Genomic DNA, 21,309 nt, shown 5'->3' on the forward strand with positions numbered 1-21,309 from the left:
TATTTTTAACAGATGAAATATGGTACATCCTATTATCAAATTTAAGATTAGAAATAATTGTTTAAATACTAATAATTTAACTTTATTTCAAGGCTTGTTTTTCTCTCTTATAAATCTGAATAACAATAATCAACAATGAAAATAAAATAATTACAATTGAATAGATTACCTTACTCTCTAGATAAAGTATTATACTCCATTCTCCTCCCACTTAAAAATATACATTTTCTTTCTTTATCAAATTTAAGTATGTAATATTTTATTAGGGATAACAATGAGTAGGGTCATTTCTACATTTAAGTTCAATTTAGATTGAATTAAATATTTAAAAATCAAATAAAGTATTTGATTCAATTCAATAGAAAATTCAAATTTTGTGACTTTCAATTACTTTGATTTTTAGTTTATTTGGTTTTTAATTGGTAGGATCACTTTTTTAAAATTTTTAATTAGGTTTGATCAGTTTATAAACACTACTTATACATTAGGGGATATTTTTTCTTTAAAAAACCCTAATTTAGAATGCTAAAATGTAAAAAATAAAAAATATCTTTTATTACCGTTGATGTTAACTTAAGTGATTGATTATAAGTGATTAATGTGATAAAATTGAGGTTATATCATTCAAATGGTATTTGAGTTTGATTTTTAACAAATAATTTTTTATCATATTTTATTTAATTTTTGAGTCAAATTCCAAATTAATGAGATTATTATTTTTACCATGAATTGGAGGGTTAAAAAAAGAAATTTACCGAGGGGCAAATTGACTAAATGGGGTTAATTTTACCAACTATTTCTCAAAAGGGGTATCTTTTGAAACAAATTTCAAAGGGGATCTTTTTTTAAAAGGCATTTCGTCAAGGAGGTTGGCGAAACACAGTTGGGACGTGACACGTGGCGGATTCCTCTTTCAATTTTGAACATTTTAACATATTATGGGCCTCAAACGGACATTCCTATCAAAAGTTACAACCATTTCAAGTTCAATTAATTTTTTGTGTCGAAAGTATTTCGTCATTCCTAATGGCAAAATACACTTTGTCTATTGCCACGTGTACCAGCTATATCGCCAGCCAACCTGGCAGAATCCTGTCTCGCTAGTGACATTGGCAAATTCGCCATGTGTCGTGTCCCAATAGTGTTTCGTCAGCCTTCTTGGCGGAATGCCTTTTTTTAAACAAAAATCCCCTCTAGAATTAGTTTCAAAAAAGACCCTTTTTAAAAAATAATTTATAAAATTAACCCCGTTTGATCAATTTACCTTACCCCCTAAAGGCGCGGAGTAACGACCTCGTACACTGTTGTTTCAATCTCAACCAGTCCATTAACTAATCCACCAACCCAAAAAAACCGCGAGATTTTCCCTCCATAAAAATTATACCCAGTCTTTAATCCTCACTCTCTCTCTCCCTCTCTCTTGATGCCCTACTTTCCTGTTGGGTTTTTTCAGCCATGAGTCCGATTGATTCTACGGGCAATGATGATCGCAAAATCCACCAAGATTTTGACTTCGTCGACACTCAACCATTCGACACCGATGGTCAGTGCAGTGCTTCACATCTTCAATTCGATTTCCTTCTCTATTTCTTATGTCACAGAAACCCCTAATTTGCATAAAATTTAACATTTTTTTTTGTTTGGTTTTGGCGAAATGTCAGGCGAGGAGGACGATGTTTGTGGATACTTCGAGGACACAGTGCCTTTCGACGAAGACGACGACGTTTTGGAGACCGAAGCGGTGGACCTTGCCGGTGAAACTCAGGCATTGGATGATGGTGACGCTTTCGATGATGTCCTTTTGGAGACCGAAGCGGTGAACCTTGCCGAGGAAATTCAGGCATTGGATGACGGTGACACGCAGTTGCTGGAGGAAGAGTCGGATTCGGATAGAACGCAAGTTTTGGAGACTGTGGATGATGATGAGGTATCTGTCGACAATGTCAATGGTGAAGCCGCGGATAGCAAGAAGGTTGAATCCTCACAACAAAACAGCTATGGTGAGTGAGGAAGTCATTTCAAAACTGTTTTTTTCCCACCATTTTTTTTTGGGTGCATTGATTGGGAGCTGCTATTAGGTTGGTAGGTACTTGACACTGTTTCAGCTGTCGTGCCTTCTGTTTCTTGTCTGTGAATTTAGAGATGCCATTAGTTGAATTGATGAAAAGGAAATAGTGAAGTGAAAAGTGGTGATTTTGAAATGGTTGGTGCTTTGAAAGACAAACAAATGTGCTGATGATGCTGTTTTATTTAACAATGCCCATTTTGTTAGTGGCTTATTAATTCTTAACTGTTTATGATGTCTATTGTGCACGCATGCATGTGTGTGTTGGGGATTTTAATGGAAATAGAAAATTACAATAATTTTTGTGGAAAACTTATTATTTTATACCTATCTCTTGCAGTAGTGAAAGGGGCATGCATATTGAAGTTTGGATTACCTATGGCTTTCATCCTAATATTTTGTTTTGTTAGCTTACTTTTGTTGGTGGAATACTAATTTGGTTGGCTGTTTTGACGAGTTTTCCATGTTCTTTTATCTTTGTCATTTTTTTTGTGAGAAGTGGTATCCTTGCTTCTCTGTTTTTCTCCAGCATTTTGTATCTTACTTGACTGTCTTAACTTTCCCTGTAGGACTAAATACATTGTCAGGTTGATTATTTTGTGAATTATTGTTGCTTTTCTTGTTGGAAACATGTCATGTGAATGCATTTCATTTCTTTTGATTCTGCTATTGAAGTTTATATTTTTCTCAGGTTCTATGCCACCACGGTTTAATTTTCTCCATGCAGAATCTTTGCGGCAAGCTGCTCTAGCCTGCGACATGGATTTGAAAGAAACCCTGGATGTGACCAATTCTGTCAAGGGTACGAGTCAGTTTTGTCAGGAACCACTGGTTGTAAAGGATAAGGGAGAATCCTTTCTTAGATGTTCTGAGAAGGATGGGGGAGTTGATCAAGAAAACGAGCATGGGAAATACAGTGTGGAAGTTGGGGGGTTTAAGAGCAAAAGTATGTGCAAGGTTGCTAACTCAACAGTGAGAAAACTTTTCAATGATGTTTTACCTGTTGAAACAAACCAACCTTCTCTTAGCAGCAATGATTTTAATGAAGGAGACGACTTGGACAAGTTGCCTATTTACCATGGTGAATTGTCGGGGTTAAGCTATGTGAACTCTCAAGAACCTGGAGTTTTGTCACAGGACAATGCTCTTTGTTTTGTAGATAGGTTTCTCAAAGATAATATCATGGAGTTTGATCAAGAAACTAACTGTCTTAAAATGGAGGGAAAGTCAAAATCCATCCCCAGTACGAAAAGGCAACACAGTTTGGCCAAGACAGTAAATGATAAAGGCAAAGCTAGAAGAACTGGGATTTATGACTGGGATGATAGCCGTGAGGATGAAGGTGGAGGAGATATATTCCTAAGGAGAAAAGAAGATTTTTTTAAGGGTGAAATGCGTAGGCCAAGGTCGTTGCCAGGATTCCAGAAGAGCAAAGTACACAGACTAAATGATGATAAGGAAGACAAGAAACAATTTAGTATTCCTAATAAAAGAAAGACTGCAGTTCATTCTGATTCAAAACTAGGGATGCATATTCTGAAAGTAAGGGACAATATTATACCAGAAGCAACAATGTTAAAACGGAATCTTGCTAACGAATTGGATGAACAATTTAACACTGATTGCTCTAGAGGAGAGATGGAGCCCAATGCTAATGCATGTGCACAGGAGATGCTGGATGTAGGTTTAGATACTCAAATGGCTGCTGAGGCTATGGAAGCTTTATGCAATGTCGGGGATATTGTTGATCATGTTGCTAATAATGCCACTCATGTTACTAGAAGTGGTTTAACTTATAAACTTAATAACTCTTCTACTGGAAAAGTGGGGTCGGGTTCGTCAAAGGAACGTTCGGTACAATATGACAGGAAAAGGAAAGTTGATGTTAAATCAAAGTTGCAAACTTCAGGTTTATCAAAGAAAAGTACTAAAGAAGTCAAGCAATGCACAGAGGACAATATGATGACAAGATCGAAGAGAAGCAAGTTAAATGCAGAAGGCAACCAAACCTCCAGTGCTAATGAAAATGGTAGAGTATCCTTGTCTCCAATAATTGCACAAAGAAAGTCAGATGGAGCTTTGAAAAGACATCAGCTTGATGAGTTGGATAATCCTGATGGTAATAATGGAGAAGGTGGAGGGAGTTCAGTCGACAAAAGGCATTTTCAGGATGGTGTTTGGCATTTTACACCAATTGCCTGCAGAACTCGACGGTCCTTAGCAGTAAACCAATTGATAAATCGAGACATACCATCCAAAAGTTTGAGAGGTGGGGATATAGGGATTCGTTCCCTTGAGAAAAGCAGTGGAATTGGCCTACAGGCATCCAAAGCATTGAATTCTAAATCTACTACAGGATCTTCTGATCACTTTGAAGTAGATGATAATTCCAAATCATGTCAATTTGAGAATTCGGTTCCAAAGGCAAGTGCTGTTAATGTCAGTGATGATGTTAAAATAGATACATTAGATTGTCCTAAAAGAAGGAGATCTCTTAGGATTAGGCAGTTGTCTAATGATGATAAACAATCTGAGACATTAGTTGGTTCATCTAAACCATCTGCACACCCTGAAGATATTGGGAAATCTACTGCTGGGAAGAGAAAAATGAGAACAGATTCTGTAGTCAAATTCCATGTGAATTGCCAAGCTCGCTCATCTTCGTATGATGGTTCAGTAATAACTTCTGTTGATCGAAAACAAGGTAAAATATCAGAGATAAATTTAGATAAAGCTAACCCAGGGGACAATATCAATAATTCTGAAGTCTCCAGTTCAGATGAATCACCAAGAGAGAGGTACAAGTCATCTGACTTGGCATCTGCAACTCAGGCAAAGTGTAAGATGCCTGTGAATGATGCATCACCCATTTGTATGGGTGATGAATATTACAAACAATCATGCAATAGAAATCTTTCAAGATCATGTAAGGAGCTCCATAGAGAACTTCAAAGCTTGAGTGACATCAGACCTGAATTACTTACTCCGTCTAAAGATTCAAGAAAGAGGAGGGACATGACTGATGTTCGAATTCTTTACAGCCACCACTTGGATGAAGATATTCTTAAGCATCAGAAGAAGGTATCATTTGATTTTTTATGAAAACTTCTATCAGTAAGTACTGACATGGTTTTCAGCCATATCTTGTTTCTTGTGCTTATTGCAGATTTTAGCACGGCTTGGAGTTTCTGTGGCTTCCTCCATTGCAGATGCAACCCATTTCATAGCTAATCAATTTGTGCGTACAAGGAATATGGTAGAAGCTATTGCTTTTGGTAAACCAGTGGTCACACACTTATGGATTGAAAGCTGTGGTCAAGCTAGCTGTTTTATTGATGAGAGAAATTACATATTGAGGGATGCGAAAAAGGAAAAGGAGTTAGGTTTCAGCATGCCAGTCTCACTAGCACGTGCAATCCAGCATCCTCTTTTAAAGGTAATATATGTGGAACATACATAGTGAAAGGAGTAGTAAATCATAATCTTGGGATAATGGATGTGTTTCACCAGTTGGAATTGTAAAAAAGTCATTTTGTTTTTCTAATGTGATCTTGCAATTATTTTTAGCAATTTCTAATTCTGATCATCTATGAAAAGATCCATTCGACATGTTTCTCATCTATAAACTGTTCTGTTCGCCAAAAAAAAAAGAATCTATAAACTGTTCTCACCTAATACATCCTTCGTGTATATGTCTTGCCAACCATACGCAGTGAGATAAGGCTTAACTACTGTTGTTTCTAAACATCTTTTACTTTTAATCTCTTACTTTACCAATTTTATCTTGTTCCATTTGGTTGTAATTGTAACAGTGTTGTCCCCATAGTTTTCAGTCCGATGCAATTAAGTCCCCTGGTTAGTTTATTGTTGATGTAAAATTGGGCTGCTTCATCTCCATAAGTATAGTCACTAGTCAGTAAACAAGGAGTTTGTGTCATAAAATTCAGTGCTAAAGTGCAGGTTAACAGGGAACTAAATTGCTCATAATGGAACCATATCAGCGAAACATTGCTTAAGGGGGATAGAATTCTACAGCATAACTAAGTGAACCAGAATTTAATTTTTTTAAGATTAGGAGGGATAAAAGTTTAATTAGACCTATTTTAAATACAAACTTGCATTTTTCTGCATGTTGCTCCTGATAAATGATCATAATTTTCTGTAGGGTCGAAGAGTATTGGTTACCACAAATACTAAACCTAGTAAAGAGATTGTTTCAAATTTAGCGAGAGCAGTTCAGGGCCAGGTATGCACTATGCATCTTTCTCCATGTATATTCATCGTTGCACTCCTATATGGTTAAAGAAAAGCATATCTTTAGAATTAGGATAGTTTCTCCTTTTCATGATTTTCTATGAAAAAAACATATATATATATATATATAATCAGTTTAACTGTTCTATTTTATTATTTATCAATATTGCGGTTCAGTAATGATTTAAAAACAGACACTTATTTACATCACTACATGTCTACATGCAATTGAGTAAGTCTTTCTTTTGGCACAACTTTCCAACATTAAACTTGATCTGTCTCAAATATTCTTTTTGCATGTAACTGATTTTTCTAGGTGGTGGAGAAAGTAGGAAGATCTGTTTTCAAGGGCAATACAATTGCAGATAATCTCCTGATCTTATCTTGTGAAGAAGATTATGCCTCTTGTGTGCCTTTTCTTGAAAAGGGTTAGAAACTGTTCCATTCGACTTTTGAAAATTTGCTATCTGCTCAAAATTAAGTATACTATGTTTTGCACCTGCAGGGGCAATGGTGTACAGTTCAGAACTGTTGCTGAATGGCATAGTTACTCAGAAGCTGGAGTATCAAAGGTCATATTTTTTGTTCTTTTGCTCGTTTTACTAATGAATTTGAAGAATGCTTTCATTATAAACAGATCTTGTTCCTTAGGGTGGTAGTGGGTGGGAGGGTATACCATTATCACGTATAGTCAATTCCTTAGCCGAAATTTCTGCTCTCCCCAATTTTTTATGTCTAATGTGGTGCTACAAAATTGCATCTTCTAATTATGGGTTTCATGATGTCTAGTATCTATGGTAGTTCATTCCTGATGTGCACATTTCAGTTGCAGGCATCGACTTTTTGCAGACAATGTGAAGAAAACTCGTTCCACCTTATGGTTGAAAAGAGATGACAGAACATTTATTCCTGTGACTAAATCTAATTAGAGTGGTTCCATTTTTACTTTTCCTGTTGATAATTTGTAGTTTAGATCATGTAGATACTTTCCAAAACACATTTCCCAAGTCCCACTCTCCGTAATATATTTATTATGTAAAAATCTTTGAAAGGTTTTTATGCTCTCTTTTCTTTCAGTTTGAATCCTTCTGCGATAATGTTGAGTTGTGATAATTGTGATTTGTGAGTGATGCTCGTAAGACATGAGGGTATAAATCTGTGGTAGCCGTGGACCTGGGCTGTGTTTGTCTGATGAAATAACGTAGTATGCTGCATTGGTGGTATCTCGTGTATGTTCTTTATCTTTTAGTGTCCTAATGCATTTATTTATTTTTGGTTAAATAGTTATTTTTGTCCCGCATGTGTAATTTATAGACAATTATGTTCTTGAAAGATGAAAATACAAAATTTAGTCCCTAAAAATGTAAAAAGTGACAAATATATTTGGCTATTAACTATTGTGCCTCCCGTTAATAAAATAGCCTACGCAGAGGGACAAATTTGTTAATAAAATGATTGTTAACGTACATTGTGGAGTATATTTGTTATAATATTTTTTGACTTTTCGTCCCATTCCGTTGACAAATACTTCATTAAAAGATAAATGCATGCAAAATTTAGTTTTCGAACATATAAAAAGTATGACAAATATATTCTGACGTTAATAATGATATATTTTTTTTTAATATATTTGTCGCACTTTTTATACTTTTGGAAATTAAATTTTGCATTTTCATCTTTCATGGACGCATTTGTCAGTAGTGTGGGAAGACAAAAAGTCAAAAAAGTATTTGACAAATATGCTCCTGTGTTGACAATCCACGTTGACAATCATTTAAGTGACAAATTTATTCATTCGTGTCACGTAAGCTATTTTATTAACGGTGACGGACAAAAATTAACGGCCAGATATATTTGTTGCACTTTTTATAGTTTCAAGAATTAAATTTTGTATTTTCATCTTTCATATACACATTTGTCCATAAATTACACATTAAAAAATAAAAGTGACTATTTATCCTTTATTTTGAACAAAAGAGCTTGCATTTCTACTTAGTGTTGTCAAGTTTTCGTAGTAGTATGTTGCTGGTAGTATGCTACAAAACATGAGAGAAATTTCGAAAGGAAAGAAACGTGGTGGTAATGCGATTGAAAAATATAAAAAAAAATATTGTGAAAAAATGTTGGTATGAATAATGGAACTCAAATTTCTTTCGGATTGTCCACATCCATCAGGCCACCCCATTTACTGGCCTGTGACCACATCAGCCCAAAACTCATCATTGGCAACTCGGTTTTACAAGAATGTTCTCTAAAGTTCCACCTATCACCCAAGTAATTAATACCCAAAAAACAAAGACCTCTCAGACTACCCTTGAACAGCTGTACCATAACTTCGCCGTACGATAAAAACTTGGGGACTGGCATAAAAGTGATTGTTAATATATTATAAATAAATAGACAGGTAAATGGTGTCAAATGAAATGTACAAATTTTACAATTCATAAACAAAGGTGCTTATGATAATTGCTTATTAACAAGGAGATGAGTTCAACAAAAAAGTTCTTAAACAAGATGAGTAGTGCAAAAGTGTAAGTTTAATTAACATGATATTATAAAAAAAAGTAACTCGAGCTAATGATGATGCGATTCGTGAGAAAGCACTTTATAGCTGCGCTGAGGAACCTTCCTTATCATAGCCAAGGAGAGATCAAAGTAAAGAGGAAGTTGAACAAATGCAAAAAAATGACACAGGCAAGCACGTAGCAGCATATATGGGATAAACTGCCAACTTCAGCTCGTCTTCAACGATGAAGAAATGCCCTGCACAGAATGACACCAAGACAGATGCTATAGATGTGAAGAGTGTGGTCAATTCCAGAAGAAGCTTTCTCGGCAAGTCCATAGCAAAATCCTTTTCTTGGAACCGAGATGTGAGTATCGAGAGAAATAAAACGAGGGCTGTGACTGAGGAACTAAGTGCAACAAGCTAGTGATGCTACAGCGAAGATGTTGAAAGCAGGTCTTCCTTGAAACAATGGATAGCCTGTGTTTTGATCCGGACCACCTGGTATAGCTGTTGAGGTTGTGAATGCAACGGTTGCAACAAGTGCTGCTACCAACGAGCATGATTCTGAGGTTTTGGTCAGCCATTTACCACCTTCTTTTGCGAGCTTTTCGTGTGTACTATTGAATACCTGCTTTGCTGTTTGCCCGTTCTTGTTGTAACGTTCATAGAAATTTGGTGGCATGGAGTTCTTAACAAGCTAAAAAGCACAAACATCATGAACAAAGGCACAATGTACTTACATAACTATTATAAAAAGACGACTCTGTCAGTAAATATGTCTCCGTGAAAATGTGAGAGAGGAATCAATATTAACCATTAAATTTTATCATGGATGATTAATATTAAAACAACATAGTCATGAGTTTTTTAAAAAGTCACTTAATCACCCAAATTTAAATGATCCTGTGATTAATATGCTTTGTATAGTCATATGCCAAAAAATGTGTTTTAGTCCCTACATTTTAAAACAATGATTTTGGTTCTCATATATTTAAAATATGGTAGATTTTATCTTTGTTTCTATTTTATTTTGACTTGATTAGAGACAAAGTTCATCACATTTTAGAAATACTAGGTGGTGGGCCCATAATGAAGCACAAATGAAAGAGAGTAAATAAAAAGATAAAAATAAGAAAAAAAATGGTAGGTCAACAACATATAAAAGTATAATTATGCTTGTCTAATTATTGATCCAATCGAGGTAGTGGGTCAATATTATAACCATGGATTAGTAATTGGCCCGGTTTAATCCAATATAAATTTAAAATTTAAAATTATATATGTATTTATTATATATAAATATATAACTAACATTATTTGAGTAAGAAAAATTCATCCATACTCCAAAATTCAAAATAACAATGAATAATAATGAGACATCAAAATGATCGATGTCATAGAGAGGGTCCATTTTTTTTTGTAAAATTGGTTGGATCGGACCGGTCCAACTAAAATCCAATACTTAACTATAATTTGACCGGATCAATTGCATGATTGATCCAATAGTAAAACCAATTCAATTAGGTCATTGATCCAACTGATCGTTCAAACCAGATTTCACACTTATGCATAGAATAACAATATGAGACCTTTTTATATTAGTATAGATAAGAATCATGATTTTAAATTATAGTTGCAGTTTTACCGTAATTTTTTATATTATGATAAATTATAAAAAAATATAACTAAGGGTAACTGTGGTCAAAAGTGTTTGTAGTTACAATTGTGATCACAACCTACAATTTAAAATTATGAAAAAATCAAAATTATTATTTTTAAAATATAGAGATTAAAATTAATTTTGATCAAAATGAAACACTTAAAATATATTTTATCTTAAATAGATAGAATACCATAGAGGATGTCCTACTTATGAAAAACATTATCCACAAGATAAATGCTAATTTGTTGTGAAGTTTTTTAGAAATTGTTGGAAAACAGAGAAAGAGGAAGAATGTTGACCTTATACCACTTGTATTCCCACTGCAATTGCATTGCAGCACCAGGGACACGCCAAGGTTTATAACTCCTATAGGTGGCAGCAAGGTGCAATGCACTGTTCCTTGGTTGTCCACTTGACGAAATGCAGTCTCCTTAATCATGCTCCTCTTATTCAACAGGCTGTAAACATGAGGTTGCCTATTCTCTATGGCCGAAAGAACAACATTCTTGTTATCAGCGTCCACGTCAAGGATTGCCACCGGGTCTATCTCAAGAATCTTCTCAACCATTTCGGTCACTCCCATCTTTGTTGCAATCAAAATAGGTGAATCCGTTCTTCTTATTTTCTGAAACCCTCCTTTCTCCTTACTTTGATCATTATTACTACTATTTATGCTTCCTGTTCCCGTATGATCATGGTTGTACAGAGCATGGTTGTACAGAGAAGAAGACGTTCGCTGAATTAGTTCATTCATCACTTGCTTAGCCAGAATGTCTTTCACCTTTTTTCGTTGGATTTTCCCATCCAAGATGCTCCTGCATGAGTGATCAAAGCCACTCCGTTAAAAGAAAAAAGTAAACATGTTTACCTTTTTCTACTTTGTCAAGAGTTTCTTTCTCAAGTAATTTTACATTTAACAATGATATTTTGTAAGGAAAAATATAATATCTTTTAATGAGCTTAATGGTCAAATACTAATAAAATAAAATAATTTTACATTATTATTCAATTATAATTTATCGTTATACAACTTATAATTATTATAAAAATTAATAAACTTGATATACTTAATGATTTGTAATTGAATGATAATATAAAATTATTTTATATTCTTATTGCTTTTTTAAGAAAATGCAAAAACATAAAAGAAAGTGATAATCCACTTATAAACATGATGCACCATAGTCTTCCATAGAAAAAAAGATATGTTGCACTTACACAGACATTTTCTTACTGATTTTCACTAAGAATGAGAAGACAAATAGATGGTGATGTTCTTACCAACACCGCAAATGATTAGCAATATCTTCATCATATGGGTTAGGAATCGATCGGATCGTTGCTCCCCAATTGGGAGGGAACGGTAGCGTTTCTTTTCCAATTTCTTTGCTTGTTCTTCCTCTATACATAAATAAAATAGACATTAGTACATTAACTAATTAAAGTTGACCGTGAGTAAGTACTTTTACCAGCTGGCAGCAGCTATTGTTAATATATATATCATGTATGCCACAAAATATATAGGTGAATATATCATGTGTGGATTCTACAATATTTGAAATGGTTTGATATATACATGTTTAATTTATACTCTTTGATTTATTTTAGAGGGTAGGACTAGCATCATGATTTGCAAGACGAAAAATTATCAGATTTTCGGGAGACATTATTCTCTTCGTCATTGCTCGCAGCGTTGTCATCTTTTCCTATTGCTGTAACACAGCGTAAAAGATATATAGATGCAATATTAAGCTTTTCTGGAAAAAAGATTGGTTGAAGAAGATAGGTATAATAAGTAATAGCATGATATAATAAAAAAAAAATGTTCACAGAGTGTATGATATATGAAAGTATCCACGAAAATTACTTTGCCATGATATATACTGGTGCTAGGTACTAGGAGTAGATAGGTAGAAAATGAAAATCAAGGAGTAAATGAAACAAGATTGACGCACAAGTATCCACGCAAATTACTTTGCCATGATATATACTCTTCAACAATGATAAGAAGGTCGCGCGTGTTTCATAGTTCATTGGGTAGTGATGAGCTGTGTCTGCTTCATTACAACGTAAATCATCTGTTTTCTCAATCTCATCAACAATCGAACCTGACAAAAACACGCGATTATCAGTACTATATAAACCGTATCAAGCAGTGAGCACTCAAGCTGTTAATTAATGTGAGAAATAATAAGTATTGATGTATTATATATTTAGACCATTAGTAGATTAGATTATATTTGAATGATAAAATCACGTAACCACAAACTAACATTTAATTTTGATCATTTATATATAATTGTATGACACAAATCTATATAGTTCTCATTTAATGAGTGTGGAATTTATTTAGTGAGTGATGATAATACTTAATCTTCGTCATATACTCATATTCAATCATACCTAAATAGTTAGGATTATTTTAATTTTTAACCATTTATTAAGTTATATGTTTAAACTTTCGTCTCTCTTCTAATGTAGGCATAATTTTGTCATGTGACTTTAATAAGCGAATATAATTACAAAAAATGCAGAAAAACAATTTGTTGGAAATTCTTACAATTGTAAATAATACGCTGAAGTAACTCCATTCGCATGCTGCTTTTGAAACAATTAGGCTTCCCAGCAAGAATCTACAGAGGTGATAACCCGTCCAGATTTACAGAATTTACAAGGTTTGGGTACATCTCAATTATTTGAAGCGCCAAACCTATCAAATTTGTTATATACATCTCCATTAAGAATATTTTACAATAAATAAGTTGTTTTGCTGAAATAATTTTACTAAAATATTCTTACATTTCATAAATGCATTACTGGTAACTATTGAGTGATTAATGGAGATAGTTGAATAATTGATAAACACAATACTCAATAATCATTGTGTAGTTTATCAGAGACAAAATTAGAACAAAAGTTTTAATATCACATTGAAAACTATAAGTATCAGTAAATATAATTTTTTTAAAATACTAAAACATCATAATTTTGAAACAATGGTAGAGATTAATCCAGACCACAATGCATATATAGACACATAGTAATCTAGATTATCTAAATAATTTCTCAAATTTATATTATTAACTTTTTAACCAAATGACACGTGATAAAACATGAGATGACATATTATATGTCTATTTGTCACGTCAGCCAAAATTGGCATTGTATGTGTTCATGTAGAAAACTGATAGAAAAAACTAATTAGTGTAATACACAAATAAAAAATGAAATTTTAAACTTAAAGAATCAAACTAAAACTAAATAGTACTATTTTAGAATAATTTGATGACTCTAACCAAAGTATTCACTAGAGATGGTAGAATGAAGAATGGTATCCCCGTTGCTTTTCCTAACCAACAACGAGCCATCCTCATGATCACGTCTTGGTTGGTTTTCATGGAGACAAAAGAACGCCTCTCTCTTGCCGTGAACAGCTGCCTAGAAGAGAGGGGTCTCACCTTCAATGTTGTGACATGAAACAAGTTTGGGGTTCCTTTTGGCCATGTTGTCGCACAATTCCACGTTCCCAAGCTGTGCCGCAAGGTGAAGGGGAGTGTTTCCCTTTGAGTTTTGCAAGCACAAGATGTTGAGAGACACCTCTCTGTCGATGTTATCCGACACACTCCATACACAGCAACATGTAGCACCGTGTCTTCCACTCTTGTGATCTTAGCCTCCAATGCTCCTAGGTTTTTGTTGTAGGCCTCTAATGCCTCTCTCCACTGCCCCTTCACCGCATACTTAAACAAACTTTCTTGTCGATGGAGTAGACTTGGATTCCAATTTATCTATATTTTTTGAATTTGTCTTTTTGTTGTCATTTTTTTAACATTTTATTTTATCAAAGATACGTTGTTTTACTTTTTCTAATGTGAAAAAAAAGTTAAGGAGGAAAATACATAAAAGATCTACTCGCATTTATACTTTGCTCCCAGTTAGTAATTTGATGCCTTGAGGCTTGCTCAATTGTACTTTTACTGCCAATTGACTAATTTGACGTGTTCCTATGGAAATGTGTATTTATCAAGTTGAGTTGAAGATTTAAACACAAAGCAAAATATAAAATAAAAACATTTTATAAAATCATTCATGCCATTCTTGCTTGCTGTATAAGGGAGTTTTCGAGGGTAGTATCTAGTTTGTACAAAATACCAATTTTTTAATAGGCTTATAACATTACAAACATAATACTCGAAATACAAACAAAAACACCAGCCATCACATCTGATGATTTTTTTAGTCTTCTTTTTATAATAATAAATAATGACACTTGCTCTTGTATGCCTTTTTTTCGTACTTTATTTTAAAAAAATGAGAAAAGCTGTCAAAATTATAATGTTAACTGTAAGAAGATTAGTATTTTCTCTCATTTAGCATTGGTAACTTCAACCAATGAAAAATGGAGCCCAGACGAGAGTGCCTTGTTTAGAAGCAGGGGATAATTTTAAATTCATTTTCACTGAATAATTCGCTTAGTTTTTGTTGCTTCTTCACTTTTTTGACAGAAAATTCTTCAGTGAAATAAATTTAGAATTTCATAGAAAAATGTAAAAAGATTCTGCTTCTCTTTCTCTCTTGCATATGCACTTCATGATATTTATTTGGCAAAAATATACGACATGGTAGTGGTATTGATTGACAAACACAAGGTTCATAAAAACATTGTGGCAGGTCATCATCATGTCAGTAGATACAGAGAAAAAAAATTCATGAAGTTGTTTCCCTTGTGAGGAGATTCATACTGGGTTATCATCATGAGAAACCTGAAGTCTCCAAGTGACAAACTGAATATATGCGTAGTTGATGCCCATAGCAATTCCAAAACCCAAAACTGATGAAAGTAGTATGGCATATATGGCTGTCAAATGCAACTGCAACAAAGTCACAAAGCTTTAGCATATCAAAGGTACACTTGAGTCAGACAAGTAATCAACTAAGGAGCTGGGATGCATGGTTTTCTTAATTACCAAGGAAGACTGCATGACAAAAGAGGAAGACTGCATGAAATAATCAGAACAATAATATTGCATGCGGACAGACATCTTAACACGCTCTGCAATTCCTTTAGACATAAAGTTTGCAGGATACGGCATTTTTGGGTGATCCAACATCACAACTTGACAGTGGATAAGATCTGATACCACAGTAGAAATAAAATGGACTTAACTACAAAAAGCTAATTCAAGGGGAGGAGTGGGGCGATCTGCGGAGGCTTATAAGAAGAGCTTTGACCAATGACCATTATATCTAGAGGACATCTTAACACTTCTATTCCAGAAAAACACAAAGGATAATGCATGAATGCACCAGATACATTCAAAGTTGTAACTTGCAACTAAGGAGGCAGAAGTAACAGATTAATCATGGCGGTTATTAATATGAAAATCTTGAAGTAATAGTCATTATTATGCCTTTGATTCATCTAGCATCAATCCTGAAATAATGAACAAGAAATCTCTACATTCATACTCACCATAGTATAAAATAGATGCACAGTTAAAGCCACAAGTGCAAACTCAAGAGCAGCATATGTCCATATATACTCTTTAATTGCTGCAAATAACATATGTAAACATTCAATTAAAATTCAAAGAAAAAATCATTTTTTAACAAAAATATAAAGTTCTGTTACAGAGGTTATACCCAGGATGACTGCAAAAATAGAAGCTAGGAGGCCCAAGGTAAAGGCAAATGGTGCTGCTATAATAATTGCTTGAGTCTTTAATTCAGGAAGCTACAACGTGGAACAAACAATATATAAAATTAATTATGCTTGAACATAGAAATGTCTTTAAAAGAAAGAAAATAATAACACCTTGGAACAATAAACATTCTAATAATACCTCCTCTGTTAGCCTACTTTCTACTGGGGAAGGGGTGTTATACAGTCATAGTTATGCATGGGTAGTTACTGCTTATTTTTCTGTTCATAGTAAAATACAATTCTACTGTGAGTACATCATGTAAAATATATATGGGAAACATCTAATAAGCTGTGTTCTTGGCTATATTCTATATCTGTGAATTCTATGCTGTAAAGGAACCTAATGGGTTAAAAGATAAAGAAATGTCAGAAAGTAAGAATAATACACACAGAGTAGTTCTTTGAAGATGGATGTTATTATCCAGAAGTCTTTTGTCAAAGGAAATAGGCATACCAGTAGCTGTTCAAGGAAGAAAAAGTAGCATATTGTGCTGATCAGGACAAGCACCACAAAGTCTTGCCAAGCGCTGCAAAAAAAAAAAAAAAGAAACAAAATTAATAAAAAATAAGTTAAAGAAATTTAGTTGAAAAATACTAAAATATAGGAGTATCAAATACTTGAAAATATAATAACTCATCAATTTACTCCAAATAAGTTTCCCAAAGTCAAACTTTATTAGCAGCAGTATTGTTGTATTAATAATGAATTAAGAATATTGCTTAAGACAAATAAAAGATGAACTGGGTTCCTAACAGCACAGATATTGAAAATTTTGTACAAGTAATATGCTAGAAAGACACCTATAATCAGATATACCTTAAATGTCCATGATACAACAACAACAAAAGTCTTATCCCACCATGTGAGGTAGGCTACATGAATGACACAATGCCATTAGGTCGGTTAAAGACACCTAAAGTGTCCACAGTAAAGAATGGAAAATAATGGATGACTTAATTAGAGAAATTGGTTTTCAAATCACCTTATTGACTCTGGATGTAGGTTATGCTGACCTTGCAGCTGTCTGTTTTGTCTAACAGAGCTAGTCACACGAAGCAAAGTTACAGGCAAATTCTGAACCTCTTGCCTGCATACATCACATTCCTTATCTCCTTTTGTGCTAAACCATTTAATTAAACATTCTTCATGCACCAATCTCAGGTCACCTTTGCAACTGCATTCCATTTTAAAGGTATTCCTTTCATCACATACATCAAAACATATCCTGCACACCGCTTCCTCTTCGGGGATTTCTTCATCGGCAGTAACTTCTACTTGCACAGGAGTTATTTGATCTGATTGGCCAAGTATAGAAAGCTCCTATAAGATTAAAATGTGATATATGCTAACATGTAAAGTAAAGTAACTCAAGTGTTAATTACACATCAAAAGTTCAAAAAATAACAAAACTAGTCCAGCATTTTGTCTATTGTCAATATACAACATTTTCAAACTTTACCCACTGATCAAGATAATTTCTACCCAATTGAATGATTATGATTAGGTGTCTAACCATTGACCTGATGACTTGTTTATGATAAAAACCAATTAGATGAAAACCTTTACATCAAATAATCTACTTAAGAGACTTTTAAATTGAATTCCATGAAACAAACGAGCATGGTGATGAGGGGAAACACCATACTAGGTGGGATAATAACAAATTTCAACCTTGGAGAAAGGATTAGATTTTCTTCAAGCTTATGAAATTAAAAACAGAAAAAAGTAGGACTATGAAACTGGAATACTAGTTTATGTCGTAGCATACCATCATTTGAATCTTGTTGCTCCTGTTCGCTACGGGTAGAAAAAGAGACAGATCTTACAATAACAACATTTCGCCCAGGTACAGAAAGGGACCTTGAAACCTTAGAACGGTCAACATCTTTCTGCGTACAAATAAAAGTCATTAATTTTCTTTACTTTAAAAGATTCTGATACCTAAGGCAACCTTAGTTTGATGCGACTATGCGCATGAAATATGCTTTAGAAGGCACTAAACATAAGTTTGAACTATATGCTTTCTAAAATACATTGTTAAAAATCTCAAGTCTGATTAGTTTCATATTTCCCTTTTTGGTTAAAGGCATATATTCAGTTTCTTTGATTGCAAGTTCTACACAATATCCTGAGTGTAATATAACATTTAAACATGATTCAACTTTTTCTATGGCCCCAGGTACAGTTAGCATAACATTTCATATAGAAAATCCATAAATAAGGCAACTCAATAAAGTAGAAGATAACTCACATGAGGCTTAGTCTGTTCATTATATGTCCTTGCAGAAATGGGTGTAGAAACTGAAGGAGACAGATTTGATGCAGGTGTAACAGGAAGAGAAGTACATCTTTTCCATGCAATTTCAGATATGGAGGCCATATTAGGTCCGTCTGCAGCTGTCTTGGGGTCTGAATTAAGGAGGGAACTTCTTTCGCCATCTGCTACATTTCCTTTTCTTTTCAAGCTCAAGGCCCGCAAGAAGCCTCTTGATGATGAAATCCCTTTACCGAAACTTTGACAATGGTCCAGAACCCTTCCACTACTAGTGCTACCAAACCCTATAGGTCTAGGGGGAACTTGAAGTGAAATATCAGGGCGCCTACCACCGGGTCCACTGTCTGAAACTTCTTTGTTTCGCTGGGGGACAGCCTGCATGTAATAGGGACAGTTTAACAACAACTTATTTAGTCCTAGGCTCCCAGCAGTTTGGCATAATGTGTCAAAGAACAGCAGATAATATAGCAATAAATAGTTAAAAGGGCATGATAAATGCAAGCACATAAAAAAGATTGCATATTCCGAGAGCAATAATTAAAATGCATTCATTGTCAAAAGATTGCATATCCCGAGTGCAATAATTAAAATGCAAGCACATCAAAAGATTGCACTCAAATCTAATTCCATGATGAATAACTAATGATCCTCAATAAGCTGATAATTATTAGAACTAGAGGTCCTCGTTTCATACAAAAGATCAAGAATTGAATCAAGCACTAAGTCAATGAAACTAGCAAAAAATCTATAAATTTCTCTACAGCAACTGGTAAAACAAAACACAGCAAGATGTCACATAAAGTTAAGAAGAAAAAGGACATATCCAAAACCCTTTTTACAAACTACATTACCAGTTAGAGCACAAAGCTGAAGCATAAACTTCAAGGACCTACAGAAACCCTTACATTTGCAATACCTACAAACTAAAATCAAAATTTTCTCACCACCAGTTCGTGGCTAAATTGTCTCCGCGCTATAAAACAATGAATGCATGGTCTTTTCCCTCATATTCTCCTTTACCCTCTAATAATTGAAACAATAAAACCAACTTGAAGTAGTTTTTTATGCTCTCATCAGAAAAAGTAGCCATTTAAACATGGATTCATGTTCAATTCAACCTCAGCCCACAGTTAGAAGGGAAGAGAAAATACATATCCTGACCCAACAACATTCTTAATATTGAAACTGAGACACAATTAAGGAAAACAATTAAAAACATGGGCTTTTCAGGAACAGTCTTGAGTAGACACAGAATAAGCTAAAATTATAAAACCCTTAACATCAATTGGATCAAAATCAAACACAAAATAAAACTTGTGTCTAGAAAATCAAATACTAGTCACTGCATGGCATGCCCATCAAAAGACATGACTGAGAAACTAACAGAGAGATAGTAATCCAGTGCTGATATGAGGAATCACAATGAAAAAAAAAGGGTTAAAAAGAAGAGTTGTAAAATCAAATGGATAAAGCCAAAGCGGAAAAAAATAAAGTGAAAAAGCAAAGAGCTTCTTCGCATGTTTAAGATGAAAAGCTCACCTGATGGGAAATCTCAGGAGCTTCATCAGTGGCTGATGCAGCTTGAGGTGCTTGCATTATAGCTAGTTACAAAGATCGACAAGCGCAAAGTGAGGGGGAAAAAACCAAAAAGAAAAGCATAAGAGGAAAAAATAAAAAGGAAAGAGAGAAAGAGAAAGTGAAGGGAATAGAATCCAACAAAGATTGAACCAAAAAGAATCAAGCAACTGCAGAAGACCGTGGGTCGTGTAAATTATTTTACATTGTATGTCTGAAATTTTAATGCTATTATATTATTATTGTTTGAGTCTAGCTGGAGATATTAGGTCAAGCGGAACGTCTCTAAGAGCATTTTTATTAATATAACCAATTTTGTGTTTTGGATTTTTTTTTTTTTTAGTCTCACACATGTTACGTAAGATTTTTCCTTTTTTGTTTTAGTAGTAGATTTTACTTTGAATTTTTAAGTCACTTTTGTGAATTTCGTAGACCCTATTTAAATATTTTATTCGTTTCTAATTATAAGAATATTTTAATTAATTTATATTTCTTAAAAAAGTAATTAATTTAGTTAATTACATTACATTTGTTAATTAATTATATTATTATTCCAAAATTATTATTTTCTTATTTCTCTATCTACTTAATTATTTTTCATTGATGTTTAAATAGAAAATAATTAAGTAAATGTATGTAAGAAAAAAAATAATTAATACATCTAAAAATTAAAAAAAAATCTTATAAAAAAGACAATCAATTTTTTTTAAAAATATTATAATTAAAGATAAAGAAAGTATATTTTATTAATCATTTAGAAAGAAAAACATTAAAAATATTTATTTTTGAAATGGAAAAAGTTGTTAAGAAGGAATGCAACCTTCATGCTAGAGATCTTCAAAGCACGTATACTGATAGATATGATAAAAAAGAATTATTGAGTTCAAGAATCTCCATTAAAAATGTTTTTACATGTTCCTATTTTTTTTATTTATAAGTCATAGACCATGAGTGTTCCTAATCCACTAGGTTAGAGACACTCACAATCCATTAAACACTAAGTTAAAAATCAATCTTACTTGTAATATATGTTTATCTTTAACTTAAAAGAATTTTACATATAAAATGAATCAAATACGATTATCTAGTTAAATAAATTGTTCTCCACTTTTAAATACAAAAAGAAATATACATTATTTCATCAATTCTTAATATGTTCTTATTTAATGTGATTATGTCTTAAACAAAATTATTTTTAAAAAATACATATAAGAAAAATATTAGTTGAGTCTGGATATTGAATTGAGATGTGAATGATACAAG

At 33.4% G+C, this 21,309-nt stretch overlaps 2 protein-coding genes and 1 pseudogene across 6 annotated transcripts; 1 reads left to right on the forward strand and 2 right to left on the reverse strand.

The window, feature by feature from the left end:
* Positions 1-1,294: 1,294 nt before the first annotated feature.
* On the forward strand, positions 1,295-7,361 carry LOC100817763 (uncharacterized). Of its 4 annotated transcripts, none has more exons than XM_006597485.3 (8): positions 1,295-1,543; positions 1,662-2,000; positions 2,793-5,146; positions 5,232-5,501; positions 6,231-6,311; positions 6,636-6,747; positions 6,825-6,891; positions 7,146-7,361. In XM_006597485.3, the coding sequence occupies exons 1-8, from the start codon at positions 1,456-1,458 to the stop codon at positions 7,246-7,248; spliced, it is 3,414 nt and encodes a 1,137-aa protein (XP_006597548.1). In that variant the 5' UTR covers positions 1,295-1,455; the 3' UTR covers positions 7,249-7,361. The 4 variants fall into 4 exon arrangements, with proteins under 4 accessions (XP_006597548.1, XP_014623662.1, XP_006597547.1 ...); XM_006597484.3 differs by having other exon boundaries at positions 1,296-1,543; positions 2,757-5,146; XM_003547170.4 differs by having other exon boundaries at positions 1,296-1,543; positions 2,757-5,146; positions 7,152-7,361.
* Positions 7,362-8,779: 1,418 nt separating this feature from the next.
* On the reverse strand, positions 8,780-13,995 carry LOC100818296 (uncharacterized; annotated as a pseudogene).
* A 1,092-nt stretch (positions 13,996-15,087) lies between these two features.
* On the reverse strand, positions 15,088-20,271 carry LOC100527094 (uncharacterized). 2 transcript variants are annotated; one of them, XM_006597486.4, is made up of 9 exons: positions 20,189-20,271; positions 20,011-20,072; positions 18,448-18,846; positions 17,965-18,085; positions 17,179-17,491; positions 16,650-16,722; positions 16,135-16,225; positions 15,965-16,044; positions 15,088-15,362 (listed from the first exon to the last, which is right to left on the reverse strand). In XM_006597486.4, the coding sequence occupies exons 2-9, from the start codon at positions 20,065-20,067 to the stop codon at positions 15,228-15,230; spliced, it is 1,269 nt and encodes a 422-aa protein (XP_006597549.1). In that variant the 5' UTR covers positions 20,068-20,072; positions 20,189-20,271; the 3' UTR covers positions 15,088-15,227. The 2 variants fall into 2 exon arrangements, with proteins under 2 accessions (XP_006597549.1, XP_003546106.1); XM_003546058.5 differs by having other exon boundaries at positions 20,011-20,253.
* Between the last annotated feature and the right edge of the window lie 1,038 nt (positions 20,272-21,309).

This window comes from Glycine max, chromosome 15, assembly GCF_000004515.6.
Source record: "Glycine max cultivar Williams 82 chromosome 15, Glycine_max_v4.0, whole genome shotgun sequence".
NCBI classification, from domain to species: Eukaryota; Viridiplantae; Streptophyta; class Magnoliopsida; order Fabales; family Fabaceae; genus Glycine; species Glycine max.